Source organism: Orbicella franksi, chromosome 6 (genome assembly GCF_964199315.1).
Source record: "Orbicella franksi chromosome 6, jaOrbFran1.1, whole genome shotgun sequence".
Classification (NCBI taxonomy): domain Eukaryota; kingdom Metazoa; phylum Cnidaria; class Anthozoa; order Scleractinia; family Merulinidae; genus Orbicella; species Orbicella franksi.
The window spans coordinates 19165766-19181670 of NC_138150.1; the positions used below are offsets into that span (position 1 = coordinate 19165766).

General features: G+C 38.3%; 2 protein-coding genes across 2 annotated transcripts; both read left to right on the forward strand.

The window, feature by feature from the left end:
* The first annotated feature begins 1943 nt into the window (after positions 1–1943).
* On the forward strand, positions 1944–3853 carry LOC145490496 (adenosine receptor A2b-like). The gene is made up of 2 exons (XM_081469603.1): positions 1944–2027; positions 2848–3853. Exons 1-2 carry the CDS (start codon positions 1944–1946, stop codon positions 3850–3852), a joined length of 1089 nt encoding a protein of 362 aa, XP_081325729.1. The 3' UTR covers position 3853.
* Positions 3854–10384: 6531 nt separating this feature from the next.
* Positions 10385–15000, forward strand: LOC145490295 (adenosine receptor A2b-like). Its single transcript, XM_081469423.1, has 2 exons — positions 10385–10667; positions 11271–15000. The coding sequence occupies exon 2, from the start codon at positions 13701–13703 to the stop codon at positions 14664–14666; it is 966 nt and encodes a 321-aa protein (XP_081325549.1). The 5' UTR covers positions 10385–10667; positions 11271–13700; the 3' UTR covers positions 14667–15000.
* Positions 15001–15905: the final 905 nt, after the last annotated feature.

The window sequence follows — 15905 nt, forward strand, 5'->3', positions numbered from 1 at the left end:
TGTAATTCTTGCAAAGCAGGCGTAATATGGTCATATTTGTGGCTCGAAGTTAGTAACCTAGCTGCTGCGTTCGATCTGTACTCTCTTGAACTGCACTGCTCTCAGCCAAACAGAATCGAGTAATTTTTTCACGTATATTATTACGATGGTAACAGGTTGAATTGAACCGGGCATAATTCTGTCCAGGTATGTTTTAAATCCAAAATGGTTTGAAATCTGGATACTTGAGACAATGGTGACTTAATGTGAATACAAAAGTAAACAAAATGATGATTACAATATTGCTTTTATCGGAAGTGACTTTGTAGATTGTTTTGAAGTGTATGGGGAGCCTGTTGCTTACAGGTTAGGTTTACATCACTTGAGTGAAATAAAGTCGCCTTAAGTCGCCTTTTTAAAAGTTTCCGAAACCTGACCGGCCTAAAATCGCCTAAAGTCGAGATCTTTTTCTGCCAATTTTGCTTAAGTCGAATAAAGTCGCCTTAAATCATCCAAAGTCGGCTTAATTTACTGCGACTTAAGGTCCCAAAGTAAGCTAACCTGAACTACTGATATATTTCATATTCACAGCTAAACATCACCAAGAAGAGCGAGTTCTGGTACACTTTACTACTTTCGTTTACCGAGGATCATCACTATAGTAAGTAATTTAAATTACGAAATTATTTTGGCCACATCCCAAGAGGCCAATTGGTCCGTGGCGCTAACTCAGAAAAGTTTTTTAGCTTCCTGAAGCAAGTTTTAAGTCAAACGCTTGGTGCTTTGAGGAAACTTGAGTCTATATCGAGAAGTCATTTTGTGAAATATTGCTAGATTACTTGCCAAGAGAGTCCGACCTTGAGGACCTCTATTGGACATCCATCGTTAATTGTTTAGACTTCCAGAGTTTTCTGTTCTATATTGCCATCATGTTCAACATTGTAACAATCCACGCCATAAGAAAAACGTTTCTTTTGCCAAAGACTTAGAAAAACATTAATCCTGAGTCGTGCTGTTTCTGATGTCAGTTTTGGTATATTTGTCCAGTCATTTTACACGTCACTTCTGGTCAAGTGGTTACAAGGAAAGAATCCTGGGTGAAACAGCTATAAGGCTTTTTACATTACTGGACATTTTATTTCCGTAGCCTTGTTCTCTAGTGTTTGGGCTGTAAGTGTAGACAGCTTTCTTAGCTAATCATCTTGATCTCAGATACCAGAAACTTGAGACTCACAAGCGTGTTGTTGCTGTGGTGATCTTTTATCGTCCCGGGTTCCCTTCGACATTTTTCACTTATTATAGTAAATACTAGAGTTATTGGTCTCATTCTTACAAATATGGTCTACAACAAGATTTATTTAGCTGTAACACGGCACAAGAATCAGATACGACAAGTAGCACACGCGAGCGAAATAGCAATTTTTTTCCCGCCTCGCAAAATCAGCAGTCACATTCTGCTACGCATGGAATATCTCCTGATTTTGGTTAGTTATTTGCCTTACTTGATCTCTTTGATTTCCATTGAAATGAAGGCTCCAGTATCGTTTTCAAAAAATTTTATATTACCTCAATTACTCTTGCATGTCTTAATTAATCTTCAATGAACCCAGTAATTTACTGCTGGAAGATGAGACACATTCGACATGCTGTTATCAACTTACTGAGGAGAGCATGTATTGGTACACAGGTAGCGAGCGCATCACATTTGAATTGCCCAGCCATACCACGCCATGATTCAATGTCGTCAAGCTGTCCAGCGCCTCCGATTCTTCAGCATCATAAGCGAATTTTGACGGATTTTTACGAAAATGTTCCTCCATTATATATGAGTACGCCTAAATGTGCGCGGCTGTTTTGATATCTCGAGTACTTCCTCTCTGAGGCCTTCGATTTCTCGTGTGACGAAGATCGGCAAATTCGATTCGTCTGGTTCAAAACAGATTTTCTCAGCAACCAATGAGAATATGAAAAAAGCCTCACACGCTTTTGAAGTCCGTCATCTGCTGACTGACAATGTCCAGTTTGTTTGGTCGTACTTGTCAACACAGGTTATTCAGAGCAGCAAACACTGTCAGTTATGCATTTGAAGGCTTGTTTACTCTTACCAATAGATCAAATCTTTAAAATAATTCTTTCTCCACATTCTAAATTTTATAAGCTGTACGGTAATATATACTTTTCTATGGTCTCCTTGTTGGCTTGATAGCGCAATTGGTAGAACACTGCACCGATATCGCGGAGGTCACGTTTTCGAATCCCATTCAAACCTGAAATTTTTGCAGCATTTAATTTCACAGCTGCTTAAGTGCGATCATCATTGATGTATTCATATATGGAGAGACTGTTGCTAAGTTTAGGTTTATATCACTCCAGTGAAATAAAGTCGTCTTGAGTCGCCTTAAGTCGCATTAAGACACAATGTTTTTTTTTTTTAAAGTCGCCTAAAAATCGCCCAAAGTCGCCTTAAGTTACGGCACCTTAATTTCACAACTGCTTAAGTTGTTTGTATATAACTTCCATGATCAATCATGTCTTCGTATCTTTCTCTGCAGTTCAAATATATATATGATCTTTCATATATTCACTTGTATCTTCACCATCTACGGGTATATTACGAACTCACTGAACGTGACCAGCTCCCAGTAGGCTCGATATTTCACTAGGTAGAGCACTGCACCGGTATCGCAGAGAGCATGGGTTCGAATCCCGTTCAAGCCTGAAATCGTTTCATTTCAGGCTTTCGTTTCGTTTCACAGCTGCTTAAGTGATGATCAATTAAAGCAATTATCTTGGCCAAAGATTCATTTGGCCTGTAGGCCGTGGCGCCGACGAAGGAATATTTTTTAGCTTCCTGAGGCATTCTTTAAGTCAAAAGCTTGGCGCTTTAAGGAAACTCAAGTCGATATCATGAAGAAATCATTGTGTGAAATATTATTGGATTACTACCCTAGAAACTCCGAAGTTGAGGAACTCTATTCGACTACCATCGCTAATTGTGTCTTTAACTGTATTCTGTCTTGTACCGCCATCATGTTTAACATTGTAACAATCCACGCCATAAGAAAAACGTCGTCGTTGCCAAAGACTTTGAAAACATTGCTCCTGAGTCTTGCTGTTTCTGATGTTGGTGTTGGTTTATTCGGTCAACCATTTTACTGCTCACTTCTGATCAAATGGTCACTACAAAATAATCCTGACTGTAACACGTATAAGGCATATTACATCATTGCATATTTATTTTCTGCAGCTTCGTTCTCCGGCGTTTTGGCTGTAAGTGTAGACAGGTTCTTGGCTGTTCATCTTCACCTCAGATACCAGGAACTTGTGACTCACAAGCGTGTTATCGCTGTGGTGATCTCAATATGGATGTTATGTTTAATTCTTCCTTTTTTAATGTTCTCGATTCCGCTCGATATTTATTCACATTTTAATGTAATATATGGAGTTATTGGTCTTATTATTACATCGATGATCTACGTCAGGCTTTATTTAGCCGTAAGACGACACAAGAATCAGATTCAGGTCCTGCAAGTACAGCAAGTGGCACAGGCTGACGAAGTGGCAAATTTTGCTAGCCTCATGAAATCTGCAGTCGGTATATTCTATGTATATGTCGTATTTTTGCTTTGTTATTTGCCTTACTTGATCTCTTTGGTCGTCACGGAAGTAAAAGGCTCGAGTATCGTTTTGAAACGATTTTCTCTTTTCGCATTTACTATTGCAAATCTTAATTCATCTTTAAATCCGCTAATTTACTGCTGGAAGATGAGACAGATTAGACACGCTGTCATGAATATACTGAGGAATATGTGTCGGCACAGAATTCACGCATCACACGAAGCACTTGAAATGACCGACCATACTACGGCTTGATTCAGTGTCGTCGATGCTGTCAAACGCCTTATGTTTATAACAACGAATGCGGAGAGTTTTAACTCGGGCTGCAGCAGGTCAAAGGGAGATACTGACAAAAAATAATGCTATAAAAGAATCATATGGCTTACGGTGCGAGCTATGAGCTGAGTTTAGTGGTACTTGTATGATTAAAAAGCGCAAATGGTCATTTACACATCACTGAGCAAGAATCAAAATGGACCGCGGATTTGTTAACTCATCTTAATTCAAACAAGGACATGTACTCTCTCTTTTTGCGTACTGTTTTTAAAATAGTTATTAAATAAATGAAAATAGTAATAGATAGAGGATATTACACACTGGCGAGAGGATATGAATTTTACGCTCGAGTAGGATAAACAACTTCTCAAGAGTTAGCGCAGCGAACGAGTGAGATACTGTTTTTGTCACGAGAAGATAAAATTCATATGTTTGAGCCAACGTGTAATGTTTTTTCTATTACATACCAGAAACTAACAGAAGCGAAACGAAAGCACAAACCGTATGTGAACTGCAGGTCAGCGGCAGGGGCGTACACTCCCCCCCCCCCCCCTTACACCTCTGAGATGAAGCCCTCTTCTTACCTCACCAGTCAGTTACGCCATTATTCAGTGGTGCACCCCTCCTAAGAAAAATCCTGGATCCGCCCTTGGGCGGGAAAATCTTGAATATCTTTCCATTGGCTAACCATGAAGAAACTCCTTGAATAAGCTTTTTCTTTCTTCATTTTGTCATTTTGGCGCTCCTAAGTGAATGATTTTATGTCACCTTCAGTGAATTTAACTTAGCTTCCGGCCCTATCGCTCGCCGTTTAGCAAAAGTGGCAGCTGTGCAATGCAATGGCGCGAACTGACGTCATCGATATCTAAATTAGTGAGGATATGGAAAAAATGCTACTACGATCCCGGATGTGGTTTCGTATGAATTTTACTAGTGGTGTATTTTTCAGTAAAACACTCGTGTCTATACAGTATAGTAAGTAAGGTCAATTTAATAGCATTGTATAATTAGAGTTAGCATCACTGACTGTAAGTTATGTTTCAGTAAGCAAACAACAACAAGTAGAAAAACAGTTTGAGTTAGACTTAGAATGTGCAATGTTACAAAAATGATAGGGATGCTGGCTACCCAAAACAACCGAAGAGTATTGTAAGTGATGTGAAGTTTATATGAAATAATTCATATATGAACTGCGGTTGTAGATGAAATTAAAGAATGATCATCGCAGTATATTTTCCAATTTAAGTAATTGGAAAGAAGAAGCCTGAAAACAAAAAAAATCAGGGCTTCAACGGGATTCGAACCCGTGACCTCCGCGATACCGGTGCGATGCTCTACCAACTGAGCTATGAAGCCACACATTGGGAGCGAGGCCACTTAATTGAGTTCGTATCTTCCCGTGAGGAGTGAAATGATGTGAAGTTTATATGAAATAATTCATATATGAACTGCGGTTGTAGATGAAATTAAAGAATGATCATCGCAGTATATTTTCCAATTTAAGCAATTGGAAAGAAGAAGCCTGAAAAAAAAAAAATCAGGGTTTCAACGGGATTCGAACCCGTGACCTCCGCGATACCGGTGCGATGCTCTACCAACTGAGCTATGAAGCCACACATTGGGAGCGAGGCCACTTAATTGAGTTCATATCTTCCCGTGAGGAGTGAAATGATGTGAAGTTTATATGAAATAATTCATATATGAACTGCGGTTGTAGATGAAATTAAAGAATGATCATCGCAGAATTAGCTCAGTTGGTAGAGCATCGCACCGGTATCGCGGAGGTCACGGGTTCGAATCCCGTTGAAGCCCTGATTTTTTTTCAGGCTTCTTCTTTCCAATTGCTTAATTGGAAAATATACTGCGATGATCATTCTTTAATTTCATCTACAACCGCAGTTCATATATGAATTATTTCATATAAACTTCACATCATTTCACTCCTCACGGGAAGATATGAACTTAATTAAGTGGCCTCGTTCCCAATGTGTGGCTTCATAGCTCAGTTGGTAGAGCATCGCACCGGTATCGCGGAGGTCACGGGTTCGAATCCCGTTGAAGCCCTGATTTTTTTTTTCAGGCTTCTTCTTTCCAATTGCTTAAATTGGAAAATATACTGCGATGATCATTCTTTAATTTCAGTATTGTAAGTATTGTGTGGTACTGACCATTAGTAAGTAAGTATTATAAATAAGGTGTGGTATTTGTGAAGGAAATGAAACAATAGAACTTGTCGAAATTTATTTATCTTGCTCCGTAGATATTTCCTTTTTCTCGCTGTCCTTTTGTTACTGTCGTTTTAGAGTACTTATTATCCTCGTCCCTCTTATGGAAATTCTTTATAGCTCGTTTTTACTGTCAAAATTCGACATCATAAATTGAGCACTACAGTTTCTATTCAAACATCAAACCTTTCCCAATCGAGTTTCAAGTTATCGTAACGAGCGAGCGTGTTTTAAACGATCAGATATTTTCTTAATCGATTACATATCGATCGTAATTCTTCGATTAACTACCTTCCAAATCGACCACATGAAATGGATCACATTATATCGATTAGAAACATTCCAAATCGACTACATTAAATCAGTTCAGACCTTCCAGCTAATTGACTAGATACCTTCAATAATGAGTTAGGACGTGCAGATAAATAATAATGTTACTGTCCAGTAAACAATGAAACAAAAAAAACAATCTTTAAAAAATGCTTCGAATGCGAATGGATGTTGCACTTGCAAACTGTGAGAAGTTTCATTTGTAGTGTGTCGATCGCGACTGAAAACACCGAAAGAGGGACACCATCCACTTCGAAGTGATGTTGGTGGTTTTTGTGTGCAATAACGTTGGCGCTACCCCAGCCATTTAGGTTTCATCATCATCATCATCATCATCATTATCGTTGCCGTCGTCGTGGTCGTTTCGTTGTAAACTCAGCCCTCTCTGTTCCGCGCCGCCGTTGATCGTATTCCAACTCGTCCTCCATGCTTTTCTTTCTTCCCAGTCCTTCACCTCGTGGTTTGCGGTCTCTGCTTCTCCATTTGACCTTGTGGCATCCACTCTAGTGTTGACAAACAGTCATGCTCACAAAACAAACTCCAAAATGCTTTGGTGTTTTAAATCGAAAATAACTAAACTTAGCACTGTAATAGCAATACCTCTTACTGTGTAACTTACTGACTGTTTATGACTGACTCGCTGTATCTGCAGGGGCTGAATCACATTACTGTTTCGTGCGCCAAAAACGTTTAACAAATGTCACACGCCGTCTGCGAATAAGCGAGGGCCAATTTGAACATGAATAACTTGAATTTCTTGCTCAAGTTCAAATGCATCAGAAATGATGGTCCCTTGTTAAGACTCACAAGGCGTTGATGACAGGATGAGATAGCTCAGGCTACGTAAAATGACCACAGGCGTACAATCCTCTGCTTTTGTGTTGTCTTTGGCGTCGGCGTCGTGACTGGTGTCACTTAAGTTTCGCCAAACTGCTCTCCCATGTCTAAGCAAGTCGAACAATGTATGTATAAGTATTTCTAGCAAGTTCTTATATTACCATGTTTCATATACACATCCTTAACTAACCCTTTGGTGAAGTGAATGTTCATACTAGCAATTGTAAGAAATTTGACTATATTTGAGGACTGTGACCGCACAAAATTAGATGATGGTAAGCCTACTTTCTCACCGGGAGACGATCGAAGCGATCCAAACTGTCCCATGGTGCATCAATATTATCCAGAACTCAACACGGCCTCACAACCAACATGGCTGCCAAAACAGTAGAGAATTTAATCAGGCGCTGTTCATGGAAGAAGTCCAAAAATTCCAGTGTATATACAATACGTTTTTGAAGGACTGTAAAAATAAAAATGTTCGGTTTAACACTTGGAAAGCTATAAGAGAAAAGTTTGGTTTGGATGCCCCTGAGATAGAGAGAAGATATTAAAACATTCGCACCTCGTACGGACGATACTTGAAGAAACGAAAGAGTGTTCCATCGGGCCTGGGCCTTGACCGCGCGCTTTGCTCATACCAGACGATTGGAGCGATTATATAAGAAACCTCTTAGCGCTCCAAATCGCTTGGATCGCCTCTGATCGTCTCGGCGGTTGCAAACGATCGCTGCGATCGAAACGATCTGGGCGATTATATGAGGAACAACCTTAAGGACGGTGCCTACTAAATACAAAGGTTTTTGCGCCAGGTTAGGACCTTGCGGAAAAAGTGGATCTTTGCAAGGGCTATCGGAATCCACAAAGAAAAAAGAGGGTAGCCACGCATTTTTTCGAGATAATTAGCCTTGAATCTCAACAAAAATGCTGACATCAGCATTTTTCTGAAAAAAGGAGAGGGTATTTTCTCACAGATTTCTTTAGAATTCGCCTTTACATACAGAAAAGCAAACACATTTATAAAGATCTGAAAACTACATGGTAAATGATAACATAAAAACCATTTTTGGTATGTTTTTAATAACAAAATCGTTGCAACAGCACTTTTAGCGTCTCTGACAGCCTTCCTCTGTTTCAGCTAATATACAGTTTAAATATCTTTTGCTCACAACCAGAAACTAATCACCTGCTGAATAGGCTTGCCACATTCATTTCATAACATAAGATATAGGGTTAACCACGCGTTTTTTAAAGTTATTGATCCTTTTTTTAAACTTTTTACGGTGCCTGTTACATTTTTTCCTGTCACCTCCCCAGTAAGTAAAACAATTGCGTATCTCGCACTTGTTTTGCGCGCGCACTACGCCATCTGCAGGTACATGTTTACAGTTGGATTTCAGTATAATTTTCGACAGATAACAGCTAGTTTTTCAGCTGGAAGACGTTAACAGTTAGTGGCTAGCGATATGCTGCTGTTCTGGTGTTCCTGGTTTAAGTACAGGTTCATTAAACTTGATTTGGTCACAGTAGGAAAATTTTGCTTTCAATTTAGTCGCGTACTTGGTAGCGTAGTTGATTGCGTCATGTCAACCCAGCGCGCGCGTGGCGCTTAAACCATGCCTTGCGTGATGCGCAGAATGTGCGCGCACTAACAAAAGTAGGCACCGTCCTTAAAGGACAACAACAAGACAGACTACTCTATCAAATGGTCAATTCTCACCACCGCAGCCGCTGACAGCAACAAAACAAAACGATGTAACCTTTGTTTATAGCGGAAAAATTTCACATAATTATAGCTGACAAGACTTCCCTCACAAACAAGAGATCTGAGCTCATTTCCAAATGCCGCCATGGGAACATCTCAAAGTAGATCTCACATGAGTACAAAACGACTATAAATCACTAATTGATCACAGATCACCACTGCATCATAATTACCATAAACATGCTGTTCATATAAAAATGGAAGGAATATTTTTCATCGCATTAAAGCCTGTCTGATAACCGTCTCAAGGCGTGAGACTCGTCTTTGATTTCTCCGTATACTATAGCTCAAAGCATTGAACACTCTTTTGCTAAGCAAGACTTTACTTATTGTTAAGTTTGGGTTTAGAGAGCGATTTCAACTGAGTGTCGTAAAACCAAAACCAAACCAATTATTTACCAATTAGACCACTGAGCCAATCGTAAACTGTAGTAAACCAAAACCAAAGTAACTGCTTGATTACTTTCGACATTCAATTGAAAACCACTCTATCACTCCAGTAAAATAAAGTTGCCTTTAATTAAGGTCATTCCCCAGTATTGCATTGCGCATTCCTACGGCGCATAATTTCACGCGTGATTAGCGCGCACGCATTAAAAAATGGCGGCTTTTTCTTTACAGCTGGACCTCGCCGTAGAGGTAAATCGTCATTTTCTTGCAAACGAGTATGGTGACCTATCGTTTTTTTCTGTTGTTTTGAATTGAGTAATAAATTTCTCTGTGTAAAATAAATATGGACCAATTCTCAGTGTAGAACAAAAAGCAATCGTCGGAAACGGGAATTTAGCAAGCAATTGTGACTACATTCATGGTGCTATTATAAGGATTTATATGGGTATAAACAAGGTGCTGTCGCTCCTAAACGAACATGGGGGTCCCTCACTTTTATTTCAAAATTTAAGTTCCTATAATATAAACAACCAATAGGCAAAGTTTCACAAAAATCTCAGTGCAGGTTTTATTTCAGTGGAATGACCTGAAGTCGCCTTAAGTTCCCTAAAATCGCCTATAAATTCGCAAAGTGTTGTCTTTCAATTTTGTTAATTATAAGTCTCCTAAAGTAACGTTAAATTGCCCGAAACCTTAATTTACGAAGACGTAAATCCCAGAGAAGGCCTTTGAACTACTGATACATTTCATTTCCACAGCAAACAATCCCCTAAGCTAGAAGAGCGAGTTCTGAAATACTTTGCTACTTTCGTTTTCCGAGGATCATTATTATAGAAAGTAATTAAAGAAATTATTTTAGCCAAAGATTCAGTTGGTCCGTAGCGCCGACAAAGGAAAGTCTTCTTTTAGTTTCCTGAAGTAATTTTTAAGTCAAACGCTTCCTGCTAAAAGGAAACTTTTAAAGAGGCTGTCTCTGTAAGAACCGACTACTGATTTTACTTCGAAAATTCGATTTTTCTCATAAGCTGGGATTTCAAAGCCCTTACCTAGTCAATCACTAAAATGAGTTTTATTTCATTAAAAATTCCAATTGAAGTTTTCTAGGATTGATTGAAGTTCAGTCCGCTCGACAAAAGTTTCATGCCCGCCGAAACTGGAAAAATAGCACATATTGCCGGCGCTCTAAAAAAAATAATATTCGCTCAAAAGTCCCAATTCTTTTTTTCAACTATAGATATATTATAGCAGTTTGTTCAGCCATGTTGCAATTATAATTCAATGCTGTTCCTTCAACGGTTAAAAGAAGATTTTCTACCCATTAAATCGAGTTTTGAACCAAACGCGAAAATAGCTCTACTTTGAAGGCACGTTTTAAAAATGTGGCACCTGTTTGAAACTGCTGAACTACATGAATAGAAAGTATAAATGTCCCTTAATTCAAAACAATAATAAAGTTTGTCTGACCACTAGGTTTTCAAAACTAACGACCGCTTAAAGTTCAGGAAATTTTGAAAATATTCCAGTGAGCAACTAACACACTCGCCTTCGTAAAGTGCTCCGATAAATTCCCGTAAATCTCTTACCTGGCTTCAAGATTAACGTTTTGGTCCTTTGTAGCGATCCTTGAAACCTAGGTAGCATTAAAACTGCCAGCTTTTCCTTCCAATTGTAGGTTTGTATATAAAGTAGATTTATACGTTCCTCATCTGTGTCGAGCGTGACCGTCACATACTTCGATGTTCTTTGTATTACTGACCATTGTTTTCCTCGAAGGCGGTTTAATCACGTAGACTCCTCTTGAAAGGAGTGAGTATCACGGGAAGATTGGGAACTAAATCACTTGTTATAAGCACAAAATGGCCGTGGCATTTATCAATCCTTCCTTGGCTTCCCGAATCACCGTTTACTGTTCATACATGTATGTGTGCCGAGAGTTGTCCAAAAGAGTGCTTCTACAAACCAAAACGTTAATCTTGAAGCCAGGTAAGAGATTTACGGGAATTTATCGGAGCACTTTACGAAGGCGAGTGTGTTAGTTGCTCACTGGAATATTTTCAAAATTTCCTGAACTTTAAGCGGTCGTTAGTTTTGAAAACCTAGTGGGCAGACAAACTTTATTATTGTTTTGAATTAAGGGACATTTATACTTTCTATTCATGTAGTTCAGCAGTTTCAAACAGGTGCCACATTTTTAAAACGTGCCTTCAAAGTACAGCTATTTTCGCGTTTGGTTCAAAACTCGATTTAACGGGTAGAAAATCTTCTTTTAACCGTTGAAGGGGACAACATTGAATTATAATTGGAACATGGCTAAACAAACTGCTATGATATATCTATAGTTGAAAAAAAGAATTGGGACTTTTGAGCGAATATTATTTTTTTTAGAGCGCCGGCAATATGTGCTATTTTTCCAGTTTCGGCGGGCATGAAACTTTTGTCGAGCGGACTGAACTTCAATCAATCCTAGAAAACTTCAATTGGAATTTTTAATGAAATAAAACTCATTTTAGTGATTGACTGGGTAAGGGCTTTGAAATCCCAGCTTATGAGAAAAATCGAATTTTCGAAGTAAAATCAGTAGTCGGTTCTTACAGAGACAGCCTCTTAAGTCGATATCATGGAGAAATGATTTTGTGAAATATTGCTGGATTACTTGCCAAGAAACTCCGAAGTTGAGGAAATCGATGCGACAACCATCGCTTGAATTTTGTCTTCAGCAGTTTTCTGTCCTATACAGCCATCATGTTTAACATTGTAATAACCCACCCCATAAGAAAAACATCATCGTTTGACTGATGTCATTAATCAACCTAACATCTCTATATTGAGTTTTAATTCAATATAGAAAGGTATTAGACTGATTAATGACATCAGTCAAAGCACTTGAAAGTGTTTGTTAGTCATCTAATCACTGATACAAAATCGGGAAATAGTGAATCATTCTCTTAAAAAGTCAGATTTTTTAATAACTTTTTAAATGGCTTTCATATTGAAAGAGTTCATTTTAAACATTACACATGACACATGATTCAGTTTTTTCTTTACCTTTTGGGATCGATAATGTTGTATAGAATATAAATAAGTTCCTCTTTTCAATCCATATATTACTTCCTTCAATAAAATCTAGAAAAGTGTCCCGGGGGCGGGGAGATTGTCTCCTCTTTCGTGCCAAGGACGGGGAAAAAATTACATATCCCCGGGGGTATGCCCACGGGGGGGGGGGATGGTAACAAGTGAAACTGAACCACGCTTAATTCTTACCAAGTATTTTTTGCAAATTGGTTTGAAATCTGGATACTTGAGACTATAGTGACTTATGTGAATACAAAAGTAAACAAAATGATTACAATGTTTGTTTATTTGGAGAGATTTTGTAGATAATTTTAAACTATATGAAGAGACGGTTGCTAAGATTAGGATTATATCACTCGAGTAAAATAAAGTCGCCTTAAGTCGCCAAAAGTCGCAATGTTTCTTCTTCCAACTTTGCTTAAATCGCCTTAAGTCGCCTGTTAATCCGGCGCCCAAAGTCGCCTTACCGTGCCTTTCAATAACATGCGGACTCTAAAATTCAAAGCTCAACCGACAAATGCGTTTTTCGCTACCGTCAATCAAATGTTCGGCGGCTTCTCTCAGCTTCCGACTACTGCCGAGCACTGTTTCGTTGTCTGAACTGTCCTCAACGATTTGATTACCGCGCGCTTGGCAGTAGTCGGAAGCTGGGAGGAGCCGCCGAACATTTGATTGACGGCAGCGATAAACGCATTTGTCGGTTGAACCTTTGAATTTTAGAGTCCGTATGTTATTGAAAAGCGCAGTAAGGTGTGGCGCCTTAATTACACAGTTGCGTTATTTGTGTATATAACTGCGATGATAAATCATGTCTTCATATGTTTCTCCGTCCTTCAAATTTATGAACGTTCATATATTCACTAGTATCTTCACCATGTACTGGTATATTACGAACTCACAATGCGACCAGCTCCCAGTTGGCTTGATAGCTCAGTTTGTAGAACACTGCACTAGTATCCAAGAGGTCATGGGTTCTAATCCCTTTCAAGGCTGGCTTTTTATTTATTTATTTTTTTTTTTTTTCACGCTTTAATTTCACAGCTGCTTAAGTGATGATCAATCATCACTTCAGTAAGTACTTAAAGAAATTATTTTAGCCAAAGATCCAGTTGGTCCGTGGCGCCGACAAAGGAAAGTTTTTTTTTAGCTTCCTGAAGCAATTTTTCTAATCAAAAGCTTGGTGCTTTAAGGAAACTCAAGTCGATATCATGAAGAAATCAATTTGTGAAATATTGCAGGATTACTACCCAACAAACTCCGAAGTTAAGGAACTTTATTCGACTATCGTCGCTAATGCTGTCTTTAACAGTGTTCTGTCCTATACCGCCATCATGTTGAACATTGTAACAATCCACGCCATAAGAAAAACATCGTCGCTGCCGAAGACTTTAAAAACATTGCTGCTGAGTCTTGCTGTTTCTGATGTTGGTGTTGGCTTATTGAGTCAACCATTGTACATCTCTCTTCTGATCAAGCGGTTACAACAAATTGTTCCCAGCTGTAGCACGTATCAAATTTTTTACATCATTGGGAATTTGTTTGGCACAGCTTCGTTCTTTGGTGTTTTGGCTGTAAGTGTAGACAGGTTTTTAGCTATTCATCTTCATCTCAGATACCAGGAACTTGTGACTCACAAGCGTGTTGTTGCTGTGGTGATCTCAATATGGGTGTTAAGTGCATTTATTCCTTTTTTAATGTTCTCGGTTCCGAGCGATGCTTATTCACTTATTAATGGAATAAGTGGAGTTATTGGTTTTATTCTTATAACGATAGTCTATATAAAGGTTTATTTAGCTGTAAGACGACACAAGAATCAGATTCAGGTCCTGCAAATACAGCAAATAGCACAGACTGGAGAAGAAGCAAATTTTGCTAGCCTCATTAAATCTGCGGTCGGTACATTCTATGTATGTATAGTGTTTTTGCTTTGTTATATCCCTTATTTGGTCTCTGTGGTGGCTACGGATATGAACGGCCCGAGTATCGTCTTGAAACGATTTTCTCTTTTCTCATTTACAATTGCATTTCTTAATTCATCTTTGAATCCTGTAATTTACTGCTGGAAGATGAGACACATTCGACACGCTGTCGTGAATATACTGAGGAACATGTCTTGGCACAGAAATCGCGCATCACACGAAACACCTGCATTGGCCGGCCTTACTTTGCCATGATTCAGCGTCGTCGTTGCTGTCAAACTCCTTATGTATATAACAGCGACTGCAGACAGTTAGCGCTGCAGGAGGGCAAGAGAAATTGCATTTAAACTGAGTAAAGTAATACTTCTAAAATACTGAATATATTATGCTATAAAGGGATTTTTATGGCTTCTGAGCTTACTTTAATGGTACTTTTATGATTAAAAAAAAACGCAAATGGTGCTATTTTCTTATCAGTGAGCAAGAATCAAAATGGACGCCGGATTCGTTAACTCGTCTAAATTCAATCACGTACACGTACTCTCTTTTTTGCCCACTGTTTTCAAAAAATAATTATTATATAAATAAAAATAACAATAGTTTAGTAAATATAATATCATTGTATAATTAGAGTTAGTATCACTGATTGTAAGTAATGTTCCAGTAAATAACGACAACAAAACCTTTTGAGTTAGAGTTACAAAATTACAATGTTATAGAGTGAAAACAAATATGATAGGGGTGCTTGCTACCCAAAATAACCTAAGAGTATTGTAAGTAATGTGTTCTGCTCTCAATTGGTAGAATTCTACTAGCATACTAATGCAAATTCTGCAATCTGATTGGCTGAGCTACTCGTATACTATCGGCCTTTAGAGTGCAGTAGCTGTAGGTCGTCCACGAAAGGCGCGTTCGTATCGTTTTTCCGACGTTTTGGAAGAAAGTTTACATGTAAATAGATGACTACATTTCTGATAAGACTTAAAGAAGGAAATTAACGGTTTCTTGACTTCAAAAATTTAAAATTATTGAAAAACCGGGTGCGCGCGCGTAAACAGCTACAATTTTACCAAGGACAATTCAATACCTGTGATTTTGTTAAAGCGCGAAGTTCAATAGCGCGTAGAAAAATAATTGGAAATTGTTCTTTACGTTAATTTCAGTTAGAATTCTACTAAAAAAATTAGATTATTCGCTCTTGATTTCTATGAGGTGATAGTTGATTTCGGCCTCAACAACTATCACCCCATAGAAATCTCGAGCTCATAATCTTATTGTTAATTAGTAAGTAATGTAAGTATTGTAAACAGGGTGTGTAATTTATAAAGAAAATGAAGACATAAAACTAAACTTGTGGAAATTTATTTATGTTGCTCTGTAGATATTGCCTTTTTCTTGCTGTCCTTTTGCCTCTAAAGTTTTAGAATACCCATTTTACTTGTCCATCTGATAATTATGGCAATTATTTATAGCGCATTTTTTACAAATTTACCA

Excerpts from the sequence above, each read along its gene's own strand:
- LOC145490496 (XM_081469603.1), top strand. The coding sequence starts at position 1,944 with ATGAAAAAAGCCTCACACGCTTTTGAAGTCCGTCATCTGCTGACTGAC. Across the intron at positions 2,028-2,847 it reads GGTCGTACTTGTCAACACAG|TCAAAAGCTTGGCGCTTTAA; the intron begins GTTATTCAGAGC and ends GCATTCTTTAAG.
- LOC145490295 (XM_081469423.1), top strand. The coding sequence starts at position 13,701 with ATGAAGAAATCAATTTGTGAAATATTGCAGGATTACTACCCAACAAAC.